This window comes from Callithrix jacchus, chromosome 5, assembly GCF_049354715.1.
Source record: "Callithrix jacchus isolate 240 chromosome 5, calJac240_pri, whole genome shotgun sequence".
NCBI classification, from domain to species: Eukaryota; Metazoa; Chordata; class Mammalia; order Primates; family Cebidae; genus Callithrix; species Callithrix jacchus.
Window position 1 is genome coordinate 148118190 of NC_133506.1, and position 25372 is coordinate 148143561.

At 38.7% G+C, this 25372-nt stretch overlaps 2 protein-coding genes across 9 annotated transcripts in view; both read left to right on the forward strand.

The window, feature by feature from the left end:
* The window catches only part of MTUS2 (microtubule associated scaffold protein 2), a 744933-nt gene that overhangs the window by 149131 nt on the left and 570430 nt on the right, over nt 1-25372 (forward strand). The window lies entirely within an intron of this gene.
* Nucleotides 9668-23649, forward strand: LOC118154027 (POM121-like protein 2). 2 transcript variants are annotated; one of them, XM_078375232.1, is made up of 2 exons: nt 9668-23177; nt 23355-23649. In XM_078375232.1, the coding sequence occupies exons 1-2, from the start codon at nt 22300-22302 to the stop codon at nt 23362-23364; spliced, it is 888 nt and encodes a 295-aa protein (XP_078231358.1). In that variant the 5' UTR covers nt 9668-22299; the 3' UTR covers nt 23365-23649. The 2 variants fall into 2 exon arrangements, with proteins under 2 accessions (XP_078231358.1, XP_035159258.3); XM_035303367.3 differs by having other exon boundaries at nt 9668-23124.

The following is a 25372-nucleotide window of genomic DNA, read 5'->3' on the forward strand; positions in this document are numbered from 1 at the left end:
ATATCAATAGCCAAAATAACATAAAAACCTGTGTTTGTGCACTCATGCTCACAGCAGAGCTATTAACCACAATGAAAAGGTGGTAACAATTCAAATGTTCATCAACAGAAAAATGGGTAAGTGAACTGTGATATGTACATATGATGGAATATTATTAGCCATAAAAAGGAATGAAGTTTTGATGGTGCTGCAGTGAGTTAACCCGAAGAAGATGCTATGTTGAAAGAAGACAGAAATAAAAGGTCACATGTTGTATGATTTAATTTATATGAAATATACAAAATAGGTAAATCCATACAGACAGCAAATTGGTGGTTATCAGCAATTAGGGGGAGGAGGGGCATGGGAAGTAACTACTTAGAACTACTTAGTGGGTTGGAGGTTACCCTGTTATTGGAGTTATCAAACCCAGACTTTAAAATAACTTGGACTATTATATTCAGGCAATTAAGATGGAGAATTGGACTAGAATAGAACCATAAGAGAGTAGAACCAGAAACTATAAGAAAGTATAAAAAATCTGAATCCAAAAAGTTAACAGAAATTGAGAGCTCAATAGTGGGTTTAAGTACAGATTAGATCTAGCTGAAGAAGGAAACAGCGAACTAGAAAATAGATTAATGTCCATATAAAGCATGGACGTAAAAAGGAATTAGAAAACTATGCCAAACTGAAGTCATGAGAGACACATGGGACATGGTAAGAAAATCTAGGGAAGGTGTATCTAGAGTTCCAGAAAATGATGGGGGGTGGTGGGGATGAAGGCTGGGTGGAGAGAGAGAAATAATGTTTGGACAATGTCTGAAAACATGTACCATAAAAACATTAACCCAAAGAAAGCCAGCATAACTATACTGTTATCTAAGTTAGACTTTAGGCAAGGATCATTACTAGAGATAAAGAGGGAATGATGGCTATACTAAATATATAGGTAACTAATAGATAACTACAAAGCAAAAAATAAAAGAACTAAAAGAAGAAATCAATAAATTCATAATCATAGTTTTAGATTTTAACACCTCCTTTTCAGTCATTGTTAGAACAACTATACCAATAATTCTCCAACTTTTTGGGTCTTGGGTCCCCTATACACTCTTAAACATTTTTGAGGGCTACAAAGATCTTTTGTATATGTGAGTTATATTTATATTTACTGTATTCATAAATGTGGATATATTCTGTATATATTTGCTGCATATCTACTGTATTTACATATGTTCTACATATATTTACTGTATATATTTGTATGTGTTTTCACATATGCTGTAATGTATATGGATAATACGCTATAGAAATTCAGTTAGGAATTTAAAAACATTTATGAATATAATACATACCTATTTAAAACAATAACAGATTATGATATACTCATGTTAATACCTATTTTCTAAACAAACACTTAATGAAAAATATCTTTTTATATTATATTTTTGCAATTTTGCAAAATTTGTCAAAATGTTAATATTTTATATTTTAAAATATTTTTGAAAATTTTAACGCTTAGCTTAACAGAAGATATAGCAATAGAAGACAACATATCTGTTTTGATATGTTATTTTGGTTGAAGTATAATGAAGAAAATTAGCTTCACAAAGGTATATAGCTAGAAAAGGAGGAATGTTTTAATAGCTTCTTCAATAATTGTGAATATTCTTTGGTACATCAAACTTAGCAAGTGGTAGTTTCTTAAGCTTACTTGCAAAGTAGAATATGGAATCATATCGAGTTTTTCATGCTATAGTACATGAAATTCATTGGGCTATCTTGTCCGTTATATTTTACTAATGCATGGTTTTCTAACAGTATGCATTAGTCATTTGGAGGAATTAGTTCATTGAGTTATGAAATATTGAGACATTTCATTGTATGATATAAAAACTCAGGAACATTAGTCTTATCAGAAAATATTGGATTACATTGAAGTGAAGTTCTGTTTATCAGGAAAACATCCCTGAATATGAAATGGCAAGATATTGAGAGATTTTTAATATATGCAAGTAACAAATATCTTACATCCATAATGTTTAAATAAGTCATTTAAAACAGTAACAACTCAATAGAAATATCAGCAAAAGATTTGACATGCCCTTCACAAAAGAAGGTATCCAAATGGCCAATAAATAAATACAAAGATGCTCAACCTCATTAGTTATCAGGGAAATGCAACAAAACCACAATGAGATATCAATACCCTGCTGCTCCTCAAGAATTACTAGAATTAAAAAGATGAAAATAGCAATATTGACAATATTGGAGAATATTATAACTCTCCTACTCTGTTGATGGAATGTATATTTGTACACCAGTTTGTAAAACTGTTAGTTAAAAGCTGATTATTTGCATGCCTTATAGATGTGTAATTACATTTTTAGGAATGTAACTAACAAATATGGCACATATTTGCATCAAAAGACATGTATAAGAATGTTTGTGGCACCATTATTCCTAACAGCTCCAAACTGGAAACAACCCAGATGTCCTTCAGTAATAGAATAGATCAGCAGCCTGTGGTGTATTCTTACAATGGAATCCTATACAGCAATGGGTAGAGCTGTTGTTGCACACAGTGACATGGATACATATCACAGAGTTGAATGAATGAAGGCAGACACAAAAGTGTGTAGTATATGATTTCACTTTTTATCAAGGTCAGAAACAGGCAAAACAACTCTGGTGTGTTGAAGGTGAGGATAGTGGTTATCTGTAGGGAGGATGGTGGGGAGGAGGGAAGGTGGGAGAGCATACCAGGAGGCTTCCAGGATGCTGGTAATGTGCTATTTCCTGATTCAAGTGGTAGTTTCATTGAGATGTGTACTTTGTGTTGATTAATTTTATCATTTAATCACTTTATTTTTTTAATAAAAATTTATGTAACAATATATTAATACTAAGAAAAAGTGTGAATTGGAAAGTTATCATATCTTGATCACAAAAAGCTTGAAAACATAGTTAAAAGAACATAATCCTTCAAGCTGACGTTCCTCTGACATTGTGCTTAGTATCCCTTCCCACACGTTTCCTAAGAATGTGATCCGGGCAAGTTGCTTAGTTCTTTAAGTTCCTCACCAGAAAGCTAGGGATTGTAATAGTGCTTACTTCATATTGCTATTTTTAGAGCTAGTTAGGTAATACTTGTAATGTGCCCAGCATAGTGTTTGGTTCATAATTAACACCTTAAATTATTCATTGGATAAACATTTACTGAGTTTCTGCTCATGTATCTGGCATTGGGCGAGTGATGGTGACACTGGGAAAAATAAGAAAAACTTAGTGAACTCCATCAGGATTACTGTGCTGTCTAACCTGATAGTCCTTAGCTTAATGGTAATTAAATGAAAATTAAATAAATGAAATTTAAAATTAAATTCTTAGTCACACTAACTACATTTCAAGTGCTCCATAGCCACACATGGCTAGGAGGGACATGTTAGACAGCACATTTACAGAACGTTTCCATCATTGCAGCAAGTGCTTCTGGACAGTGTTGGGCAGGGCAAGTGATGGGGTGGCAGCAGTGGGCATTGCAGGGTCCTGGTACAGGTGAGACTTGAGTTGCTCTGAAAGATGAATGTTCAGGTGGAAGAATGAGGAGTTGGCTATTCCACTAGAGTGAAAGCACAATGAGCCAGAGCTTTGAGCTTTGAGTCACCTGGAGATTATAAGCAGTTCAATATGGCAAGAGCATTGAATGCATAGGGAGGAAGCTGGAGACATGGCTGGAAGGTACAGTGGTACTGGGCTCTGGAGGACTGGGAATGCCATGTCGAGGAGCTATTCTAGAGGATGCTCAGGAGTATTTTTATCTATTACTTGCTTGCCTTTTAAGACTTAATGCTTCTTTTTTTAAAAAATCAATTTACTTAACAAAAATAAGACAATCATATTTGCTGAAAATATTTTTTCTAGTCTTTTGTTTGCTTTTTGTCAGTGAATTTGTGTTTGATTTTTATGTAGGCAAGTCTGTGCTTCTTTTCTTTTAGAATTTTAAAGCACAAAAGATGTTACTTCTAGAGACTGACACATTTTCTTTTTTAAAAATATATAACGTACATATTTTGGGGGTACATGTGATAATTTGATACATTCCTATAATAAAATCAGGGTAATTGGGATATCCATCACCTTAAATATTTATCTTTTCTTTATGATAGGAACATTTGAATTATTGTCTTCTAGCTATTCTGAAAGTATGACAGATTGATATAAACTATAGTCACCCGACTGATCTATAGAACATCAGGTCCTATTTCTTCTAAGTGTATAGAGAAACTTTCAATTGTGTTTTATTTTTTCTATGCTTTTATTTTTATATATTTAAATATAAAATGATGTCAAGCTAACTTCTGTGTGCTTCAAATGGGTTGTCTAAATTTCAGATATAGATGTGGCAGATTGCTAGCTAGTAAGTCCCAACCATTTGTTAAATGTTTCCCATTCCTTGTGATGAATCCTTTGTCATATATTATGTTCTTGTATGTAATGATATTTACTTCTGGTTATTAGTTCTAATCTATTGTTCTTATTGTAACATTGCTTATGTACACCAAAATACGTATTAAGTATCTGTGTTTTGTAAATTAAAACTTGTGATTACTTAGTTTCTCTTTTACGTTCTATTTTTATGCATCACAAATTTGAAAATTGGAACTCATCTTGGGCTATGGGAATGGTCTGAACAGGCTAAGTCAGACAGCTTGTTATCAAAGTTGAGGCTAGCACTGTATTTACTACAAACACCATTCATGATAGATACATCCTTTCTCTCTTTTGCTGTTTTTTTCCCCTTTAATTTTGTATTAACTTAAGGGGCACAAGTGCAGTTTTGTTACATGAACATATTACATACTGGTGAAGTCTGGGCTTTTAGTGCAACTGTCACCTGAATAATGTACATTGAATCCATTAAGGAACTTCTCATTCCTCACCCTCTCCCACCCTTAAAACTCTTCTGAAGTTGTTGCCTTCTCTTCCCGGTTCTTCCTGGAGTCGGGAGAAGCTGGGTTGAGATGGCAAAAGAAAAAAACCCTTCTGAGTCTCCAGTGTCTATCATTTCACATTCTGTGTCCATGCATACACATTATTTAGCTCTGACTTATTAGAGAGAAATACAGTAATTAACTTTCTGTTTGAGTTATCTCACTTAAGAAAATGGCCTCCAGTTCCATCTGAGTTGTAAAAGACATGATTTGTTGTTTTTTATGGCTGAGTAGTGTTCCATTGTGTATATATGCCACATTTTCTTTATCCAATCATTTGCTGATGGAAACTTAGGTTGATTCCATATCTTTGCTATTGTGAATAGTGCTACAATAAACATACGAGGGAAGGTGTCTTTTGGATATAGTGATGTTTTTTCCCTTTGGGTTTCTACTCAGTAGTGTGTAGGGTATTTGGGTAGATACCAGTAGTGGAACTGCTGGATCAAATGGCAGTTCTATTTTCAGTTCTTTGAGAAATCTCCCATGCTGTTTTCCATAGAGGTTGTACTGATTTACATTCCCACTGGCAGTGTATAAGTGTTACCCTTTCTCCACATCCTTGCCAACATCTGTTATTTTTTGACATTTTAATAACATCTGACTGGTGTAAGATGATATCTCCATGTCATTTTAATTTGCATTTCTGACTATTAGGGATGTCAAACATTTTTCATGTGCTTGTGGGTCATTTATATGTCTTCTTTTGAAAAATGTCTGTTCATATCCTTTGCCCACTTTTGAAAGGAGTTATTTATGTTTTGTTGTTGTTGTTAAGTTGAGTTCCTTATTGATTCTGGATTTGAATACATAGTTTGTAAATATTTTCTCTTATTCTGTAGGTTGTCTCTTTCTTTTTGCTGTAAGAAGCTTTATCGTTTGTCCCATTTTTCTATTTTGTTTTTGTTGTATTTGCATTTGAGGTTTTAATCATGATTTCTTTGTCTAAGGCAATGTCCAGAAGAGTTTTCTGATAGGTACTCATTTAAAAATGTATGTACTTGTCTTTTAGTACTCTCAAAGTCAGCTTTACGTCATGGACGATGATGTATTCAGTAGTGCATTTAGCTCACAGCTATAGATGTGTAAAAGGGAGCTTGTGTTGCATTGTTGTAATCTTTCAAACTTCACGGTTATATAGTTTAATAATTGAAAAAATTAACAATTGTTAATTGTGCATGCATGTGGTTGCGTGCAAGCGTGCATGCACACACACCTGTTTCCTGCTAAGGAGTGGGATTGGGGGGGTGTGCAAGGGAATAGGACTTTGGCAAGCCGAGGCAATTCACAAATGTAATTTTTCAATAGATATAAGGAAGAAGTCATGGCATGGGTGTTTGAGGGTGATGGCTTGATCAGCATCATAAATGCTCATCAGATATGGCCAATAACAACAACCATTATGTAACATAATCCTAGGGGTTCCTATGATATACCTTAAGGCCATATCATCATCGATAGAACCAAAAGTTGTTTTTCAGAGGTTGCTTTAAAGAATAATTAGTAATTTTCTCAAACAATTTGAAATTCAGATATTATCACAACTTAGATGTACTGGCATTCACAGAAATTAGGCAACAGGTGTTTTTTTTTCTTTTTTGGAGATGGGGTCTCACTATGCTGCCCAGGCTGGTCTTCAATTCTTGGCCTCCAGTGATCTCCTACCTTGGCCTCCTAAATTGCTTGGAATCCAGACGGAGACACCACACCTGGTTAATTACCAGTTTTTAACTCTTGCTATTCATTTGATGTGAACTATTCCCATGTAGAAAATCACTCTGCTTTGTAGAGAGCTTTAGCATTCCCAAAGCACCTTTCACATCTTGTATATGATGCTTACAACATACCTGTGAGGCAGGTATTTACATGAGCTACAGTTTACAAACAGTACAGCCTAGTTGTAGAGAATAAGAAGTGCCCCCAGGAAAGAATAAGTTCCTTTTTCTATCAGATTTGTCAGAGTTCTTCCAGATGTATTCCTCAGGGCTTTCTATAAAATTAAATCACTGTAATTATAATGGCATTCCATCTGCCCATGATTATTCATGTTTATAAAGATTGGTAATATGACTAAGTTTGAAATATGCCCCATTGAGGAATGTTTTTATTTGCTTTAATTAATTATCAGTTATTATACATGCATTTTAAATACGTGACATAATGAAGAATGCTTGAGCCATTCATTTTATTCATATAGAGAATTTTTTTTCCTTTTGAGATCTATCCAGGAAACCAGCTCATGAGTTTAACCATTATATAGTTTTCCTATTGCTGTCTGCCTGTGGGTTAGGTGATTTATTATAGAAAGCAACTTAAAAGGGTCCCATGTCTATTTGACTCAGCCCTACCAAAAAGCACACATAATTTCATAGATCAGGCTGCTCAAGTTCCCTCCTGCCTTTAGAAAATTTCAGGCTACTCTTACTTCTATTACATTTAGCCCCTCTTACTGAATTTCTAGTTTTCATTGGGGCTTTATGGCTGTTTCTCATGCAGCCTAAATATTCACTGACATGACTTTGCTGAGAAATTAGGGAATTTGCTTATGGACTTTGCGAAGTAGGTCTCAAGATGAATTAAGATATTAAAGAGCTCATGAAGATGGACATGTTTTGTTTTTCGCATTTCTGGTGAACATTGGCTTTAAGGTAATGCTTAATGCTAACTTAAAACATAAACGCCAAACAAAATAAGCCCAAGTCCAGATGGGTTCACAGCCAAAGTCTACCATACAGCACAAAGAAGAACTGGTACGACTCCTTCTGAAAATATTCCAAACAATACAAAAAAAGGAATCCTTACCAAATCATTTTATGAGAACAACATCATCCTGATACCAAAACCCGGCAGAAGCTCAACAAGAAAAGAAAACTTCAGACCAATATCCATGATGAATGTAGACACAAAAATCTTCAATAAAATACTGGCAAGCCGATTGCAACAGCACATCAAAAAACTTATCCACCATGATTAAGTAGGCTTCATCCCGGGGATGCAAGGCTGGTTCAACATACGCAAGTCTATAAACGTAATTCACCACATAAACAGAACCAAAGACAAAACCGCATGATTATCTCAGTAGATGCAGAGAAGGCCTTTGACAAAATTCAACAGCCCTTTATGCTAAAAGCTCTCAATAAACTAGGTATCGACGGAACGTATCTCAAAATAATAAGAGCTATTTATGACAAACCCACAGTGAATATCATACTGAATGGGCAAAAACTGGAAGCATTCCCTCTGAAATCTGGCACTAGACAAGGATGTCTTCTCTCACCACTCCTATTCAATATAGTGTTGGAAGTTCTAGCCTGAGCAACCAGACAAGAAAAATAAAGGGTATTTAATTAGGAAAGGAGGAAGTCCAGTTGTCTCTATTTGCAGATGACATGATTGTATATTTAGAAGACCCCATTGTCTCAGCCCAAAATCTCCTGAACCTGATAAGCAACTTCAGCAAAGTCTCAGGATACGAGATCAATGTGCAGAAATCACAAGCATTCCTATATGCCAATAACAGACTTAAATAGAGCCACATCAAGGATGAACTGCCATTCACAATTGCTGCAAAGAGAATAAAATACCTAGGAATACAACTAACAAAGGATGTAAAGGACCTCTTCAAGGAGAACTACAAACCACTGCCCAATGAAATAAGAGAGGACACAAACAGATGGAAAAACATTCCATGCTCATGGTTGGGAAAAATCAATATTGTGAAAATGGCCATACTGCCCAAAGTAATTTATAGATTCAACACTATCCCCATCAAGCTACCTATGACCCTCTTCACAGAACTGGAAAAAAACCACCTTAAACTTCATATGGAACCAAAAGTGAGCCTGCATAGCCAAGACAATTCTAAGCAAAAAGAACAAAGCTGGATGCATCAAGCTACCTGACTTCAAACTATGCTACAAGGCTACAGTAATGAAAACAGCATGGTACTGGTACCAAAACAGAGATATAAACCAATGGAACAGAACAGAGGCCTCGGAGGCAATGGCACACATCTACAACCATCTGATCTTTGACACACCTCACAAAAACAAGCATTGGGGAAAGGATTCCCTGTTTAATAAATGGTGTTGGGAGAACTGGCTAGCCATGTGCAGAAAGCAGAAACTGGACACCTTCCTGACACCTTACACTAAAATTAACTCCAGATGGATTAAAGACTTAAACGTAAGGCCTAATACCATAAAAACCCTAGAAGAAAATCTAGGCATAGGCAGGAACTTCATGACTAAAACACTGAAAGCATTGGCAACAAAAGCCAAAATAGACAAATGGGATCTAATCAAACTCCAGAGCTTCAGTACAGCAAAAGAAATAATCATTAGAGTGAACCAGCAACCAACAGAATGGGAAAAAATTTTTGCAATCCACCCGTCTGACAAAGGGCTAATATCCAGAATCTGCAAAGAACTAAAGCAGAATTACAAGAAAAAAACAAACCCATTCAAAAGTGGGTGAAGGACATAAACAGACACTTTACAAAAGAAGACATTTATGAGGCCAACTAACATGAAAAAATGCTCATCATCACTGGTCATTAGAGACATGCAAATCAAAACCACATTGAGATACCATCTCATGCCAGTTTGAATGGTGATCATTAAAAAATCTGGAAACAACAGATGCTGGAGAGGATGTGGAGAAATAGGAACACTTTTACACTGTTGGTGGGAGTGTAAATTAGTTCAACCATTGTGGAAGACAGTATGGCGATTCCTCAAGGACCTAGAAATAGAAATTCTATTTGACCCAGCAATCCCATTACTGGGTATATACCCAAAGGATTATAAATCGTTCTATTGTAAGGACACATGCACGCATATATTATTGTGGCACTGTTTACAATAGCAAAGACCTGGACCAAACCCAAATGCCCATCGATGATAGACTGGACAAGGAAAATGTGGCACATATACCCCATGGAATACTATGCATCCGTAAAAAATGATGAGTTTGTGTTCTTTATAAGGACATGGATGAATCTGGAAACCATCATTCTCAGCAGACTGACACAAGAACAGAGGGACAAACACCGCATGTTCTCACTTATAGGCAGGTTTCGAACAGTGAGAACACATGGACACAGGGAGGGGAGCATCACACACTGGGGTCTGTTTGTGGGGAATAGGGGAGGGACAGCAGGGGTAGGGAGGTTGGGGAGGGACAACATGGGGAGAAATGCCAGATATAGGCGATGGAGGGATGGAGGCAGCAAGCCACTTTGCCATGTATGTACCTATGCAGCAATCCTGCATGTTTTGCACATGTACCCCAGAACCTAAAGTGCAATTAAAAAAAAACTATATATATATACAGTTTTTATATAAAAACATACATGCAACAACTGTGAAAGAAAATGCATGGCAAGGAGGGAGAGAATAATAAAACACAGTAAAATCTCTTTTAGAAATACATTCTTTTTTTTGTATTGGCATCTTTTGGTCTCCATAAGACCGTTGAGTCTCATTGTGGCAATGGTAAACAAAATAGATCTGGTGAATACGCACTAAGTACCTCATAGTAGAATTGCTGCATTTGTGACTATACGAAGGCAGTTGTAGTTGGGGGAAATTCTTGATGTTTAATCTGATAATTTTACCCTTAGCTTTACATGTTTTATGTGTGTGTGTGTAATAGTTCCCTGATGCTAGGAGATAGCCTTAGACTTTTTGTTTTTTTCTAAGTAGGACCTAGAAAATACTTCTGCTCTACTAAGTAACATCTCAGTTGGCGCAAGCTGGAATAAATAATTCAACTGCTGGGATCTTGATGTCTTAACTTTTTGGTTTCTGTGTATTATTGAATTTCATTTTATCACTGCAATCTGAGATAATGAAAAGTCTTCATAAAGTCCATGCTCATTTGGACTGATGAAAGTAGCTGGATTTCCCAACTCCTGTCAGCATCTCCCTATTCATCATGTTCCCAATGGTTGGATTGAGTGGCTGATTAGTAAGCATTTCATTAATGCAGAAACTTTAGCACATTTTTGTGGAACAAGATAGTCTCTAGAAAGAAACTGTATCAAAGAATTTCCCATCTGCATTTTTACTTAAATATTGTAGCCTACCAAGTTCAGTATCCCTTCCTGAGTAAAGAGAAATACCTGAATGTATGGGGGCCTGTGAATTCACATTACCAATGAGTTTCCAGATGCTGCTGATCTCACGTATCTGGGGGCTGAACTGTGAGAACCACTGGCCTGGGCCACCTCATACTCTCAGTGTCATCCTCTGGAAATAAGCACAAGAATTCCTACCTTAAAGGAAGTTTTTCTGTGAGGTGGGAGATTACTGTATACACTATATCAGGCACTAAGGACTCAATCATGGGTAGCTGCTGCTGCTTTCTGTAATTATTTTTTGCATTATTTTAAACTAAATTTAAATTATTTCAAAAAATATATGAGTAACTCTGATGTCCCACTGCTAGGGGACTAAATGTACTAAAGTATATGAGGAAGTTATTCTTGCCCTCAAGGAGCTTAGAGTCTAGTAAGGGATACAAAAAAATCTATACAAATAAAGCATAGAATATAATAATCACATCTATCTTGGCACTTTCAAAGGCTGAGGCAGGAGGATTGCTTAAGGCCAAGAGTTCAAGACCAGCCTGGGCAACTTAGTGAGACTCTGTCTTCACAAAAGGAAAAAAACAACCAAAAAACCTGTTGCCTAATTTTTGTAAATGCCACTCCATCTAAGTAATGATACCTGAATTTCACATTGTTTGAGAAAATTACTGATTATTCTGTAAAGCATCCTCTGAAAAACTGAAATAATTTTTGGTTCTATCAATGATGATCTGCCTAAAGGAAGATTATAGGAACCCCAAGGAGGATGCTACACAGTAGTTGCTGCTGTTGGCCGTATCTGATGAACACGCATGATGCTGATCAAGCCATCTCCCTCAAACACCCATGCCATTCCTTCTTCTTTGCGGTCGACTGAAATTGAAATACAAGGATTAATTTACCTAGGGGATTGGGAATGCTTCGTGAAAAAACTGCAGTTGTACATTAAGTAATGAGTAGGATTTGGACTTCAGGGTTGAAGAAACAGGTGTTCTTCATGGAGAAAAGGAGGAGGGGTCTGTGGGAATGCTCAGACTGTGATCTGGGCAGAGAAAGAGAGGCTGCATTCTACTGGAGCACAGGAAAACATAGTAGGTATGGACCAGTAAGATTAGAAAGATGGGCTGGACCCAGATCACAGAATCCTTTGGATTCTTTCATTTGCTCCCCCTGACCCCGGACACTTAATAATTAAGGTTCTGGAAAACTTGTAAGTACTATTTTATGTTCTTGACAGACTCTTACTTGATTTCTTAGGTATTATTAGTATGGGGGATTGGTATGCCCTCCGCTGTAGGATTGTTTTCACGATATTGTGGAATGCATTTTAAATGTTACTTCCTTGCTGAGACACAAGGTAGCCTAGCCCTCTGACTTACATGGGTCCTGTGTAGTGATATTCAAGAGTCTGGCTTGCCAAAAAAGGAGATCAGTAGGAACTGGGAAAACAAATATTCTGGGCTAAAGCAGCAGTTGGCAAACTACAACCAGTGGGCCAATTCGGCTCCTCACTTGTTTTTATGTGGGCCATTAGCTGAGAATGGTTTTACATTTTTAAATAGTTGAAAAGAATCAGGAGAACAATATTTCATAACATATGAAAAGAATATACAATTCAAATCTCAGTGTCCATAAAGTTTTATGGGAACACAGCCACGCTCCTTTGTTTACATATATCCATGGCTGCTTTCATAATACAGTGGCAAGTTACAACACAGACCCAGGGCTCCAAAAGCCTAAATTTACTGTCTGGTCCTTCACAGAAAAAGTTGGTCAACTCCTTGTCTGAAGCACTGGATCTCCAAAGCTTCAGAGTACATCAGAATCACCTGTAGGTCTTGTTAAATTGCACACTACATTAGAATCACCTGGAGGTCTTGTTAAAGTGCAGCTTGCTGGGCTCCACCCCAGGTTTGAAATTCAGTAGTGCAGCGTTCAAGAATGTGCATTTCTACCAGATTCCCAGGTGCTGCTGATGCTGCTGGTCCTAGGACCACCCTTTGAGACCTACTGGTTGAACGCAGTGCTGCTCAAACTTTAAGATGCTTGGGACTCAAGTGGAGAGCTTGAGATTAAAATGCAGATTCTGATTCATCAGGTCTGGGTTGTAGCCTGAGAAGTCTGCATGTTTAACAGGCTATGGGCTGAAGCCATGGATCAAGTGTCCACCTGGGATGCACTAGAGTAAGTATGGCTAGCTTGACTTTTTGTGTGTGAGATGTTGATACAGCCAAAAGAATGGACTTCTTTTGAGATAGAAAAAAGCTTTGTGACTAGATTGTGAGCAACTATTTGGGGAAACAAAATTAATTGAAGGCTCTAGGATGGTAAGTATACCTGGGGTCTTTGCAGTTAATTCTCAGCTTATGGAGATATTGAATTGCCTATATACATCTCTAAATAAATAAAAATTAAGGAATATTTTTACTTAACTGTGCTCTTGTGATTCAGGTCATTCTCCTTACTGTGGCTTACATAAGATTTTATATTTATCTGACTGCCTCAATTTGAGTCTTGAATTTGCTAATTACAGTTTTACTGGGCTTTTATGTTTTGGCTGTTAAGAACTGCAGCTGAAAAGAGTGTCTGCTTCCTGAAAGCAGAGGATGCTTTCAAAGGTCTGGTGTTTTAGTAGGTGCTTTGTGATGGCTGTCCAACCTGGAACTGAATTATAGATTAGGGGCTGGACCATTACTTTGGAATGCATGAGCGAGAGTTTATTTTAGAAAAGAATAATGCTTAAGAAAACATTTAAATTGAATTTTATACTTTTGATAGATGTTAACTTTTTTGTATTAATACCTCAATGTGTTTGTGAATGACTTATTCAGTTAGACAGGGGGGGTTCTTCAAAGTATCTACCAAAGCTAAGTGAAATATTTTGTTTTTACCAAAAAAATGCTTATTGCTATTAATAGAAACAAATTTTAAGTGAGCTCCTCTTTTGGACCCAAAGAAGCCTCCAAATTATAGGTGTTGACTTTAGCACACTCAGTATGTAGAGAATCTGACTCTGTAGCACTTGCATCTCCAACGCCTCTCAGGGCTTACCCAGTGCTAGTTAATTCACATTTGAAATGTTACACTTAAGGAAATAATAAGGCATATTTTGGTCTAATTTTACTTTTCATGCCTTTTCTCAAAGAAGGGAAGATAAATAGTTGTGTGCATGCTACTCTTTCTTTAATAAAGATTTGAGGATGCTTTTAGAAATAGACCCCATTAAAACTTTTGTTTTTTGAGACAGAGATTTGCTCTTGTTGCCCGTGCTAGAGTGCAATGACACAATCGCGGCTCACTGCAACCTCTACCTCCTGGGTTCAAGTTATTCTCCTGCCCCAGTCTCCCAAGTAGCTGGGATTACAGGCATGCACCACCACACCCAGCTAATTTTGTATTTTTATTAGAGACAGGGTTTCTCCACGTTGGTCAGGCTGGCCTCGAACTCCCAACCTTAGGTGATCCACCTGGCTCAGCCTTCAAAGTGCTGGGATTACAGGTGTGAGGCACTGTGCCTGGCCAAAACTTTTTAATACATAGGATGTTTGGCCACACGGATATTTTTTATAGTTGTCAATTTCAGTGGCTTGGCTGAGACTTTAATTTGTTTTAAGTATGTTGTTAATGCTTTGAAGGAAATTTTCTTTCATACCAGAATTAACAGGTCATCTTTCTTGTTCAAAGATGACAGATTTTTTTCAGAGCTAGCATTATTTATGCAATCAAAATTTATTGAACACGATGTAGCTATTTCTCACTAGCAAAATAATTTTGCTGTTAATCTGACCTCCAAAATCTAACTCATTCAGGGTAGGAACTTTGTGCCCAAGTGCTCACTAACCAGCTATTTACTCACTTGTGTGACTTCCATGTTCCTCCAAACAAATAATGTTACCTCAGGTGATCGATAGAAGTGTTTTCAAATGATCCTAATCACCTACATAATTTTAAATAATCTCTCAGTTTTAAGAAAATAAGTCTCAGGCCCAAAAGCAGAAGTTACAGGGAGGCGTTTATTGGTTCTGTATAAGAAGGGACTTTGTAACTCTTTAAGGCTGCTCAAAAATAGAATGGGCTATCTTGCTAGGCATTGACATTCTCTGCAATTAGTATTCAAGCAGTTGGCAGGCACCTACCTGTCTGAAATTCTTTGGGTGAGATTCCTCTATTAATTAGAAAATTAGTCTTGTTGATTTCTGAGATTTTCCCCCTTATTCCAATATATCTCATTTCTATTCTCTCATAAAATAGCTGCTTGCAATCTGTTGAAATATCAAAGGAGGCTTAATAACCGTGTTGGCAACATTACAGAGCACTGTGGTGGAGTTATAATGCATAGATTTCGTTATGGTAATATTTGAATTGCTTGTTTCACAGGTATGTGTATGGCAGCAAGGGACTGGGGGTGGGGAAGGGAAACAGCATGTCGTGGGGCCCCATATGGCTGTATATACTATAACAGGCATCCACTCCCCCTGGTATTACAAGCTCAGTTCAGGTGGCTCCTCCCTGCTCCCCTGTTGGATGTCCAGTGGTTTCCCCTTTGGATTTAAGTTTGTCCTTGAAGGGCTACCAATTTGTAAATCTTGGAAGTTGCTTTACATCTCTGAGTTTCATTTTTTCTTTGCCATATCCAGTATATTGTATATGTAGAATATAAAAGGGAACATGTGTATATAGGGGAACATAAATGTTTAAAATTTTTTCCAAATTAAGAAGAAACTTGTTTTTCAATCTTTGTTGTATGGAAAGGGATGATTTTGCTCATTTTGTGGAAGGCTGACCCTCCATAGGATGGAGTATAAACATCCCTTCTCCCATTCATTGAGCCAGGCTTTGACTTTAAGCAACAAGAATTGGTTTTTCTGTTGTATATGGTTTGGGGACCAGATTAATGGGCAGCTAGTTTACCTCAAATGGGAGCCTGTGACCTTCCTTAGGGCTCTAGCTTTTAGAATGCTTTTGGTTTGCTTACTTGTTTTCAGCTTCTCTATGTTTCCAGCACAATTTCTTACCATTGCTTCATTTATCTTGCTATCTTTTAATTATAATATCCAGTTCTCTTAATGTTTTGAAAAAGTTTTAATTGTAAAATACACCTAACATAACATTTATCATCTTAACCATTTTAACTGTACAGTTCAGTAGTGTTAATTAAATTCACAATGTTGTGTAACCAATATCTAGAACTCTTTTATTTTTCATCTTGAAAAACTGAAACTCCATATCTATAAACAACAATGCCTATTTTATCCCGAGCCCCTGGCTAGCACCATTCTACTCTTTGTCTCTATGAATTTGACTTCTCTAGGTACTGTATATAAGTAGAATCATACAATATTGATCCTTTTATGTCTGGCTTATTTAACTTAGCGTAATGTCCTCCAGGTTCATCCATGTTGTAGCATGTGCCAGGATGCCAGCCTTCCTTTTTAAGGCTGAATGATATTTCACTATATAGATACACCACGTTTTGTTTATCTGTTGGTGGACACTTGCACTGCCTCTGCATTTTGGCTATTGTGACTAATGCTGCTGTGAACATGCATATACAAATATTTCTTTAAGACTTTGCTTTCAATTCTTTTGAATATATATCCAACCCAGAAGTCGGATTACTAGGTTATGCAGTAATTCTATTTTAAATTTCTTGAGGAACTGCTATACTGTTTTCCAAAATGGCTGGTCTACTTTGCATTCACAACAGTGCACAAGAGTTCTGATTTTTCCACATTTTTGCCTCCATTTGTTATTGTCTGCTTTTTTTTTTTTTTTGATACTAGCCATCCTTATGGGTATCAGGTAACATTTTATGATTCTGATTTGCAATTTCCTAATGATTAGTGCTTTTCATATTCTTGTTGGCCATTTGTATGTCTTCTTTGGAGAAATTTGTATTCAAGTCCTTTGCTCATTTTTAATCAGGTTATTTATTTTTGTCGTTGAGCTGTAGGAGCTCTAAAGAGCATTCTGGGTGTTAACCCTTTGTCAGATACGTGATTGGCAAATGTTTTTTCCCATTTGATAGGTCACCATTTCACTATGTTCATGATAATTTTTGATACACAGAAGTCTTTTAGTGTAGTCCAGTTTACTTTTACTTTTGTTGCTTGTAATTTTGGCATCTGTCCAATAAATTATTCCAAATCCTGTGTCATGAAACTTTTCTGTTACATTTTAAGACTTTAGCTCTTACATTTAAATCTAATTTCAATATTGTTATGTCTCAGGAAAGAGAGAGAAATATGGGGAATGACTAGTCAGTGGAGCAGTCGGAACACACATTTATCAATTAAGTTTACCATCTTATTTGGACATGGTTCATGGTGCCCCCAAAACAATGATAGTAACATCAAAGATCTCTGATCACAGATCAACATAACAGATATAATAATAATGAAAAAGTTTGAAATATTGTGAGAATTATCACAGTGTGACATGGAGACATGAAGTGAGCACATGCCATTAGAAAAATTACACCGATAGACATGCTTGATGCAGATTGCCATAAACCTTCACTTTGTAAAAACACAAAATCTGTGAAATGCAGTAAAGTGAGACCCAATAAAACAAGGTGTACTTGTAAAAGACATGTGAATTGAGAAGGAAGTAAAATTATCTATTTGCTAATGTGTTGATCTTATATCTAAAAAACCCTAAAAACTCCACTTAAAAATCATTAGAACTAATAAATTTAGCAAAGTACTAGGATGCAAAATAATTACAAAAGTCAGCTGCATTTCTGTATACTAATAATGAACATTAAAAGAAACTAAGGAAATACCATGTATAATAACATAAAAAAATTTAGAAATTAACCAAGAAGGCAGAAGACTTATACACTGAAAACTATTTTGATAGAGATTGCATTAAAGCTGTAGATTACTTTGGGTAGTATTGACATCTTAATAATATTAAGTTTTCCAATCCATGAACATGGAATGCCTTTTCATTTATTTATGTGTTTTAAAATTTCAGCAACTCAGTGTTTCACCACTGAGTATGGTGTTTGCTGTGGGATTTTCATATATGATCTTTATTATACTAAGGCAATTTCCTTCCCCTCCTAGTTTTGTGAGTGCATTCTCTTAATTAAAAAATAAAATTAAACTCTTGTGGCTGGGCACAGTGGCTCACACCTGTAATCCCAACACTTTGGGAGGCCATAGTGGGTGGATCGCTTGAGACCGGGAGTTTGAGACCAGCCTGGGCAACATGGTGAAACCCCATCTCTGCTAAAAAATACAAAAATTAGCCAGGTATGGTGGTGTATGACTATAGTCCTAGCCACCTGGGAGGCTGAGACATGAGAATTGCCAGAATCAAGGTGGAGGTTGCAGTGAGTTAAGGTCACACCATTGCACACTAGCTTGGATGGCACAGTAAGACCCTGTCAGTCAGTCAGTCAGTCAATCAGGAAAGTCTTGCATTAGGAAACCAAGATGAAACATCTGACTTGATACAAGATATCTGTTAGTAGATGATGCCAGGTGACAGAGCATCTGGTACTGGTCAGGGTGGGGTGGCATTTGTTGAAGGGCAGGACTGTTGATAGAGTGCCTTTGTGCAGCATCCCCCTATAACCCATCTTCCGTGTAGAAGTGCACCAGTGGCAAATTCCTGGATGACCTTTGAAAAAAATTTTCATGATGCATTATTTATTTATTTATTATACTTTAAGTTCTGGGGTACATGTGCAGAACATGTAGGTTTGTTAAACAGGTGTTCATGTGCCATGGTGGTTTGCTGAATTCATCACCCCATCATCTACATTAGGTATTTTACCTAATGCTATCCCCCTGCAATCCCCCCACCCCCTGCTGTCCCTCCCCTAGCTCTCCACCCCCTGAAAGGACCTGGTGTGTGATGTTCCCCTCACTGTCCATGTGGTCTCATTGTTTAACTTCCACTTATGAGTGAGAACATGTGGTATTTGGCTTTCTGTTCTTGTGTCAGTTTGCTGAGAACGATGGTATCCAGCTTCATCCATGTCCCTGCAAAGGACATGAACTCATCTTATTTTATGGCTGCATAATATTCCATGGTGTATATGTGCCACATTTTCTTTATCCAGTTTATCATTGATGGGCATTTGGGTTGGTTCCAAGTCTTGGCTGTTGTGTACAGTGAGTGCTGCAGTAAACATACGTGTGCATGTGTCTTGATAATAGAATGATTTATAATCCTTTAGCTATATAACCAGTAATGGGATTGGGTCAAATGGTATTTCTATTTTTAGATCTTTGCGGAATTGCCACACTATCTTCCACAACGGTTGAACTAACCATTTACTCCCAGCAACAGTGTAAAAGCATTCCTGTTTCTCCATATCCTCTCCAGCATCTGTTGTCTCCTAATTATTTTTATTTTTATTTTTAAAAATTTATTTATTATACTTTAAGTTCTGGGGTACATGTGCATATTGTGCAGGTTCATTACATAGGTATACACGTGCTATGGTGGTGGTTTGCTGGATCCACCACCCCGTCATCTACATTAGTTATTTCTCCTAATGCTATCCCTCCCCAATCTCCCCACTCCCTACTGTTCCTCCCCTAGCTCCCTAACTCCCAGGCCCTGGTGTGTAATGTTCATGTGTCCATGTATTCTCATTGTTCAATACCCACTTATGAGTGAGAATATGTGGTGTTTGGTTTTCTGTTCTTATGTCAGTTTGCTGAGAATGATGGTTTCCAGATTCATCCATGTCACTGCAAAGGACAGGAACTCATCCTTTTTTTAATGGCTGCACAGTATTGCATGGTGTATATATACCACGTTATCTTTATTGAGTCTATCACTGATGGGCATTAGGGTTGGTTTCAAGTCTTTGCTGTTGTGAACAGTGCCATGATAAACATATGTGTGCACATGTCTTTATAATAGAACAATTTATAATCCTTTGGGTGTAGACCCAGTAACGAGATTGCTGGGTCAAATGGTGTTTCTAGTTCTAGATCCTTGAGGAATCGCCACACTGTCTTCCACAATGGTTGAACTAATTTACACTCCCACCAACACTGTAAAAGTGTTCTTATTTCTCCACATCCTCTCCAGCATCTGTTGTCTCCAGATTTTTTAATGATTGCCATTCTAACTGGCATGAGATGGTATCTCAATGTGGTTTTGATTTGCATTTCTCTAATGACCAGTGATGATGAGCATTTTTTCATATGTTTGTTGGCTGCATAAATATCTTCTTTTGAAGTGCCTGTTCATATCCTTTGCTCACTTTTTAATGGGATTGTTTTTTTCTTGTAAGTTTGTTTTAGTTCTTTCTAGATTCTGGAAATTAGCCCTTTGTCAGATGGGTAGCTTGCAAAAATATTTTCCCATTCCGTTGGTTGCTGGTTCACTCTAATGATTGTTTCTTTTGCTGTGCAGACATTTAATTAGATTCCATTTATTTATTTTGGCTTTTGTTGCTATTGTTTTTGGTGTTTTAGCTTTCTGCACATGGCTAGCCAGTTTTTCCAACACCATTTATTAAATAGGGAATCCTTTCCTCATTGCTTGTTTTGGTCAGGTTTGTCAAAGATCAGATGATTGTAGATGTGTGTTGTTACTTCCAAGGCCTCTGTTCTGTTCCATTGGTCTATATCTCTGTTTTGGTACCAGTATCATGCTGTTTTAATTACTGTAGTCTTGTAGTATAGTTTGAAGTCAGGTAGCGTGATGCTTCCAGCTTTGTTCTTTTTGCTTAGGATTGTCTTGGCTATTTTTGGTTCCATATGAAGTTAAAGGTGGTTTTTTCCAGTTCTGTGACGAAGATCAGTGCACTTCAGTGTAGGCGACAAAGCAAGAATTCGTTACAAAAACAAAACAAAAGAAAACTAAACTAAAAGTAGAACTACTATTTGATCCAGCAATCCCACTACTGGTTGGCTACCCAGAGGAAAATAAGTCATTATACAGAAAAGATACTTGCACATGCATGTTTATTGTAGCAGAATTCACAATTGCAAAAATACAGAATCAGCCCAGAAACCCATCAATTAATGAGTGGATTAAAAAAAATGTAGTACAAATGTACTGTGGAATACTAATCAGCCTTAAGGAATGAAATAATGGCATTTGGAGCAAGCTGGATGAAGCTGGAGACCATTTTTTTAAGTGAAGTAACTCAGGAATGGAAAGCTAATCATCATATATTCTCACTCATAAGTTGGAGCTAAGCTATGAGGATGCAAAGGGGTAAGAATGATACAATGGACTTTAGGGACTTTAGAAATGGGTGGGAGGTGAGTGAGGGAGGAAAGACTACAATTGGGGACAGTGTGCACTGCTTGGGTAATGAGTGCACTAAACCCTCAGAAATCACCTGCTAAAGAACTTACACGTGTAACCAAACATCCCCCTTTTCCCAAAAACTGCCACTATAATTTTAAATAAATAAATAAAGTGAAAAGAGAAATGACAGTGTTGAGAGACAATCTATTGATGGATGTACAAAGGCTGAAAATTGTGGGAAATCCACATAAAATAAACATTCTAAGTGTTAAAACTTAATGACTCAGTTTTCTTAGGAGCAAAATTACAAAAAGTGACATTAATGTCCATCCTAGAAGAATAAAACACACATCACCTTTACTGATATGAGTAAATTACTTGTTTTTCCTTGAAAGAGTATCCAAGCCTATTGTGTTCATTTTCACACTGATCAAAGAGTGCACCCTTCTGTCAACAGGGATCTGCAGTTTTCAGGACCTGGCAGAAATTCTGTCTTTTCCTTTTTTTTTTTTCCGAGACAGAGTCTAGCTTTGTGGCCCAGGCTGAAGTGCACTGGTGCGATCTTGGCTCACTGTAACCTCCACCTCTCAGGTTCAAGTGATTCTCCTGCCTCAGCCTCCCAAGAGGCATGTTCCACCTTGCCCCCGCTAATTGTTTGTATTTTTAGTAGAGATGAGGTTTCACCATGTAAGCCAAGATGGTCTCGATCTCCTGATCTGGTGATCCGTGTGCCTCGGCCTCCCAAAGTGCTGGGATTATAGGTGTGAACCACCGCGCCTGGCCTTTATCCTCTACCTTTAACAGTCAGGCACAAAAGTAGAGGCAGCGGTTAGGCCCCTCTGCCCAGAGCCAAGTGACTGTCACCATCAGTAGGCAGGATGAAGGCTTGAGCGTCCCTGGTCGCGGAGATCTTCTGGGTGCTGCCCTCCCCCACTGCAGCTACGCCCCACCCCGTAACATCCCAGTGTCCGCGAGACACTGGCCTGATCCGTGCAGGATTCTATGGCCAGCGGCTGCCAGCGCGCGGTGCTTTGTGCGCTTTCTGGCGTCCTGAGGCCAACGGTCACGGGCACCAGGCTCTACACACTTGGTATTGGCTGCAGACTTGGGAAACTTCTGGAAGCTGAATTTCTAAGGAAAAGTCCCGACCACTGCACTGCTGTCATGGGCAGCTATCTGAGCTGGTTCCTGGGCTGGCCCCGAGCCCAGAAGCCCCAGACGCTGAGCTCCAGACCAGTCCTCCGCTCCCAGGTCCAGGACCCCTGCAAAGTCATCTATGTCCATAGGGAGCGCTGGGTCCGCACCCAGCCCCTCCCCACGGCTCCTCCAGCCTGGGACTTTGCCCGCATCCGGAGGTGCTTTCCCAACAGGCCACAGCTCTTGAGTTTCACTGGGCCAGACTCTTCTGAGGCTCGCCTGGCCTACATGAAGCGATGGCTTTGGAATGCCCGGCACCCGCGGCCCGTCCGCAGCCTAGTGACCGTGAAAATCGCCCCGCCGGAGCACAGAGAGGAGCCTCGACAAGCCTCACCTGCCCTGGAGCGCCCAGATCCCTGTGCCAGGGAGACCGTGCTCAAGGCCCTCAGCCAGTGCAACAAGGGAAACAGGAAATTCACCGAGCCACTCTGGTTTGAGACCCCGGACGTCAAGCGGAGGAAGCAGAGCCCGGTACCCAGGCCTTCTGCCTTCAAGCCCGTCAGGAGACATGGAGAGGTCCCCACCTTTGTGCCCAGGCCTGGGCCCCTGAGAAGCCTCTGCTCTCCCACAGCAGTGTCTTCGGAGAGATTCGGCCTTCCCTCAAGCGCACCACCGGCCCTACCGCAGAAAGTAAGCTGTCCAGAGCCCAGCCGCAGCGGCCACCGCGGGAGCTCTAGGAGCAGGTGCAGCAATGTCTCAGTGTCCTGGGCCTTCCTATCCCCCACGGAGCCGCCCCGGGGTGGGGACCATGCACCTCTGAGCACACCCAGACTGCAGCCCGGCTCAGAGTCAGGGCCCTGCCCCCTTCTCCTGAGCCTCCAGATTCCTTCACCCTACTGACCCCTGTTTCACCCCCACAGGAGCCACTGAGCCCACCGGGGCACTTCCCACCGCTTCAGCTGACCACTCTGCCAGCCCCAGCCCCGCCTCTCCTTAGCCTGCGGAGCCCCCACTGAAGAGACCTTGTTGCTCTTAAAATCCTTCTCTTTTCCTTCCCACCCACTTCTGCCTTCTCCCTGGAACAGGAGGCAGCCATATCCTCTATTTTCCCAGTTTGTATAGTAAATATTTGTTCTTTTAAAAAATAGTGTCTTTATTATTTAAAAAAAAAGTAGAAATCAGTTTCATATCCTTAAGCAGGAAAAGAAAGAAAAATTTAAGCCACACATACACTGTATAGAAAAATTAACTCAAATGGATCATAGACTTAAATGTAAAACCTACAAATTTAAATCTTTCAGAAGAACGGGAAAAAATTTTGTGACTTTGGGTTATGCAAATTTTTCTTTCTTTCTTTTTTTTTTTTTTTTTTTTTGAGACGGAGTTTCGCTTTTGTTACCCAGGCTGGAGTGCAATGGCGCAGTCTCGGCTCACCGCAACCTCCGCCTCCGGGGTTCAGGCAATTCTCCTGCCTCAGCCTCCTGAGTAGCTGGGATTACAGGCACGTGCCACCGTGCCCAGCTAATTTTTTGTAATTTTTAGTAGAGACGGGGTTTCACCATGTTGACCAGGATGGTCTCGATCTGTTGACCTCGTGATCCACCCGCCTCGGCCTCCCAAAGTGCTGGGATTACAGGCTTGAGCCACCGCGCCCGGCCTCTTTCTTTCTTTTTAAATTATACTGTAAGTTCTGGGGTACATGTGCAGATCTTGCAGGGTTGTTGCATAGATACACACATGCCATGGTGGTTTGCTGCCTTTATGCCCCCATCACCTACATCAGGCATTTCTTCCAGTGTTACTCCTCCCCAACCTCCCTGCCTGCCACTCCCAACAGACTAGCTATCCCTCCCCTAGCCCCTCACCCCACAACAGACCCCAGTGTGTGATGTTTGCCTCCTTGTGTCCATGTGTTCTCATTGTGCAATACCCACCTATGAGTGAGAACATGCAATGTTTGGTTTTCTGTTCTTGTGTCAGTTTGCTGAGAATGATGGTCTCCAGATTCATCCATGTCCCTATAAAGGATATGAACTCATTCTTTTTATGGCTGCATAGTATTCCATGGTGTATATGTGTCACATTTTCCTTACGCATTCTGTCATTGATGGGCATTAGGGTTGGTTCCAAGTCTTTGCTATTGTAAGAAGCAGTGCCACAATGAACATGTGTGCAGGTGTCTTTATAATAGAATGATTTATAATCCTTTGGGTATATATCCAGTAATGGGATTGCTGGGTCAAATGGTAGTTCTATTTCTAGATCCTTGAGGAATTGCCACACTGTCTTCCACAATGGTTGAACTAATTTACACTCCCAACAGTGTAAAAATGTTCCTATTTCTCTACATCCTCTCCAGCATCTATTGTCCCCAAATTTTTTAATAATCACCATTCTAACTGGTGTGAGATGGTATCTCAATGTGGTTTTGATTTGCATTTCTCTAATGACCAGTGATGATGAGCATTCTTTCATATGTTTGTTGGCTGCATAAATGTCTTCTTTTGAAAAGTGTTCATATCCTTTGCCCACTTTTGGATGGGTTTTTTTTTTCTTGTAAATATGCTTTAGTTTTTTGTAGATTCTAGAAATCAGCCTTTTGTCAGATGGGTAGCTTGCAAAAATATTTTCCCATTCTGTTGGTTGCTGGTTCATTCTAATCATTGTTTCTTTTGCTGTGCAGAAGCTTTTACATTTAATTAGATCCCATTTGTCAATTTTGGCTTTTGTTGCCATTGCTTTTGGTGTTCTCGTCATGAAGTCATTGCCCATGCTTATGTCCTGAATGGTATTACCTAGGTTTTCTTCCAGAGTTTTTATGGTGTTAGGTCTTATGTTTGAGTCTTTAATCCATCTAGAGTTAAGTTTTGTGTAAGGTGTAAAGAAGGGGTCCAGTTTCAGATTTCTGCACATGGCTAGCCAGTTTTCCCAACATCAT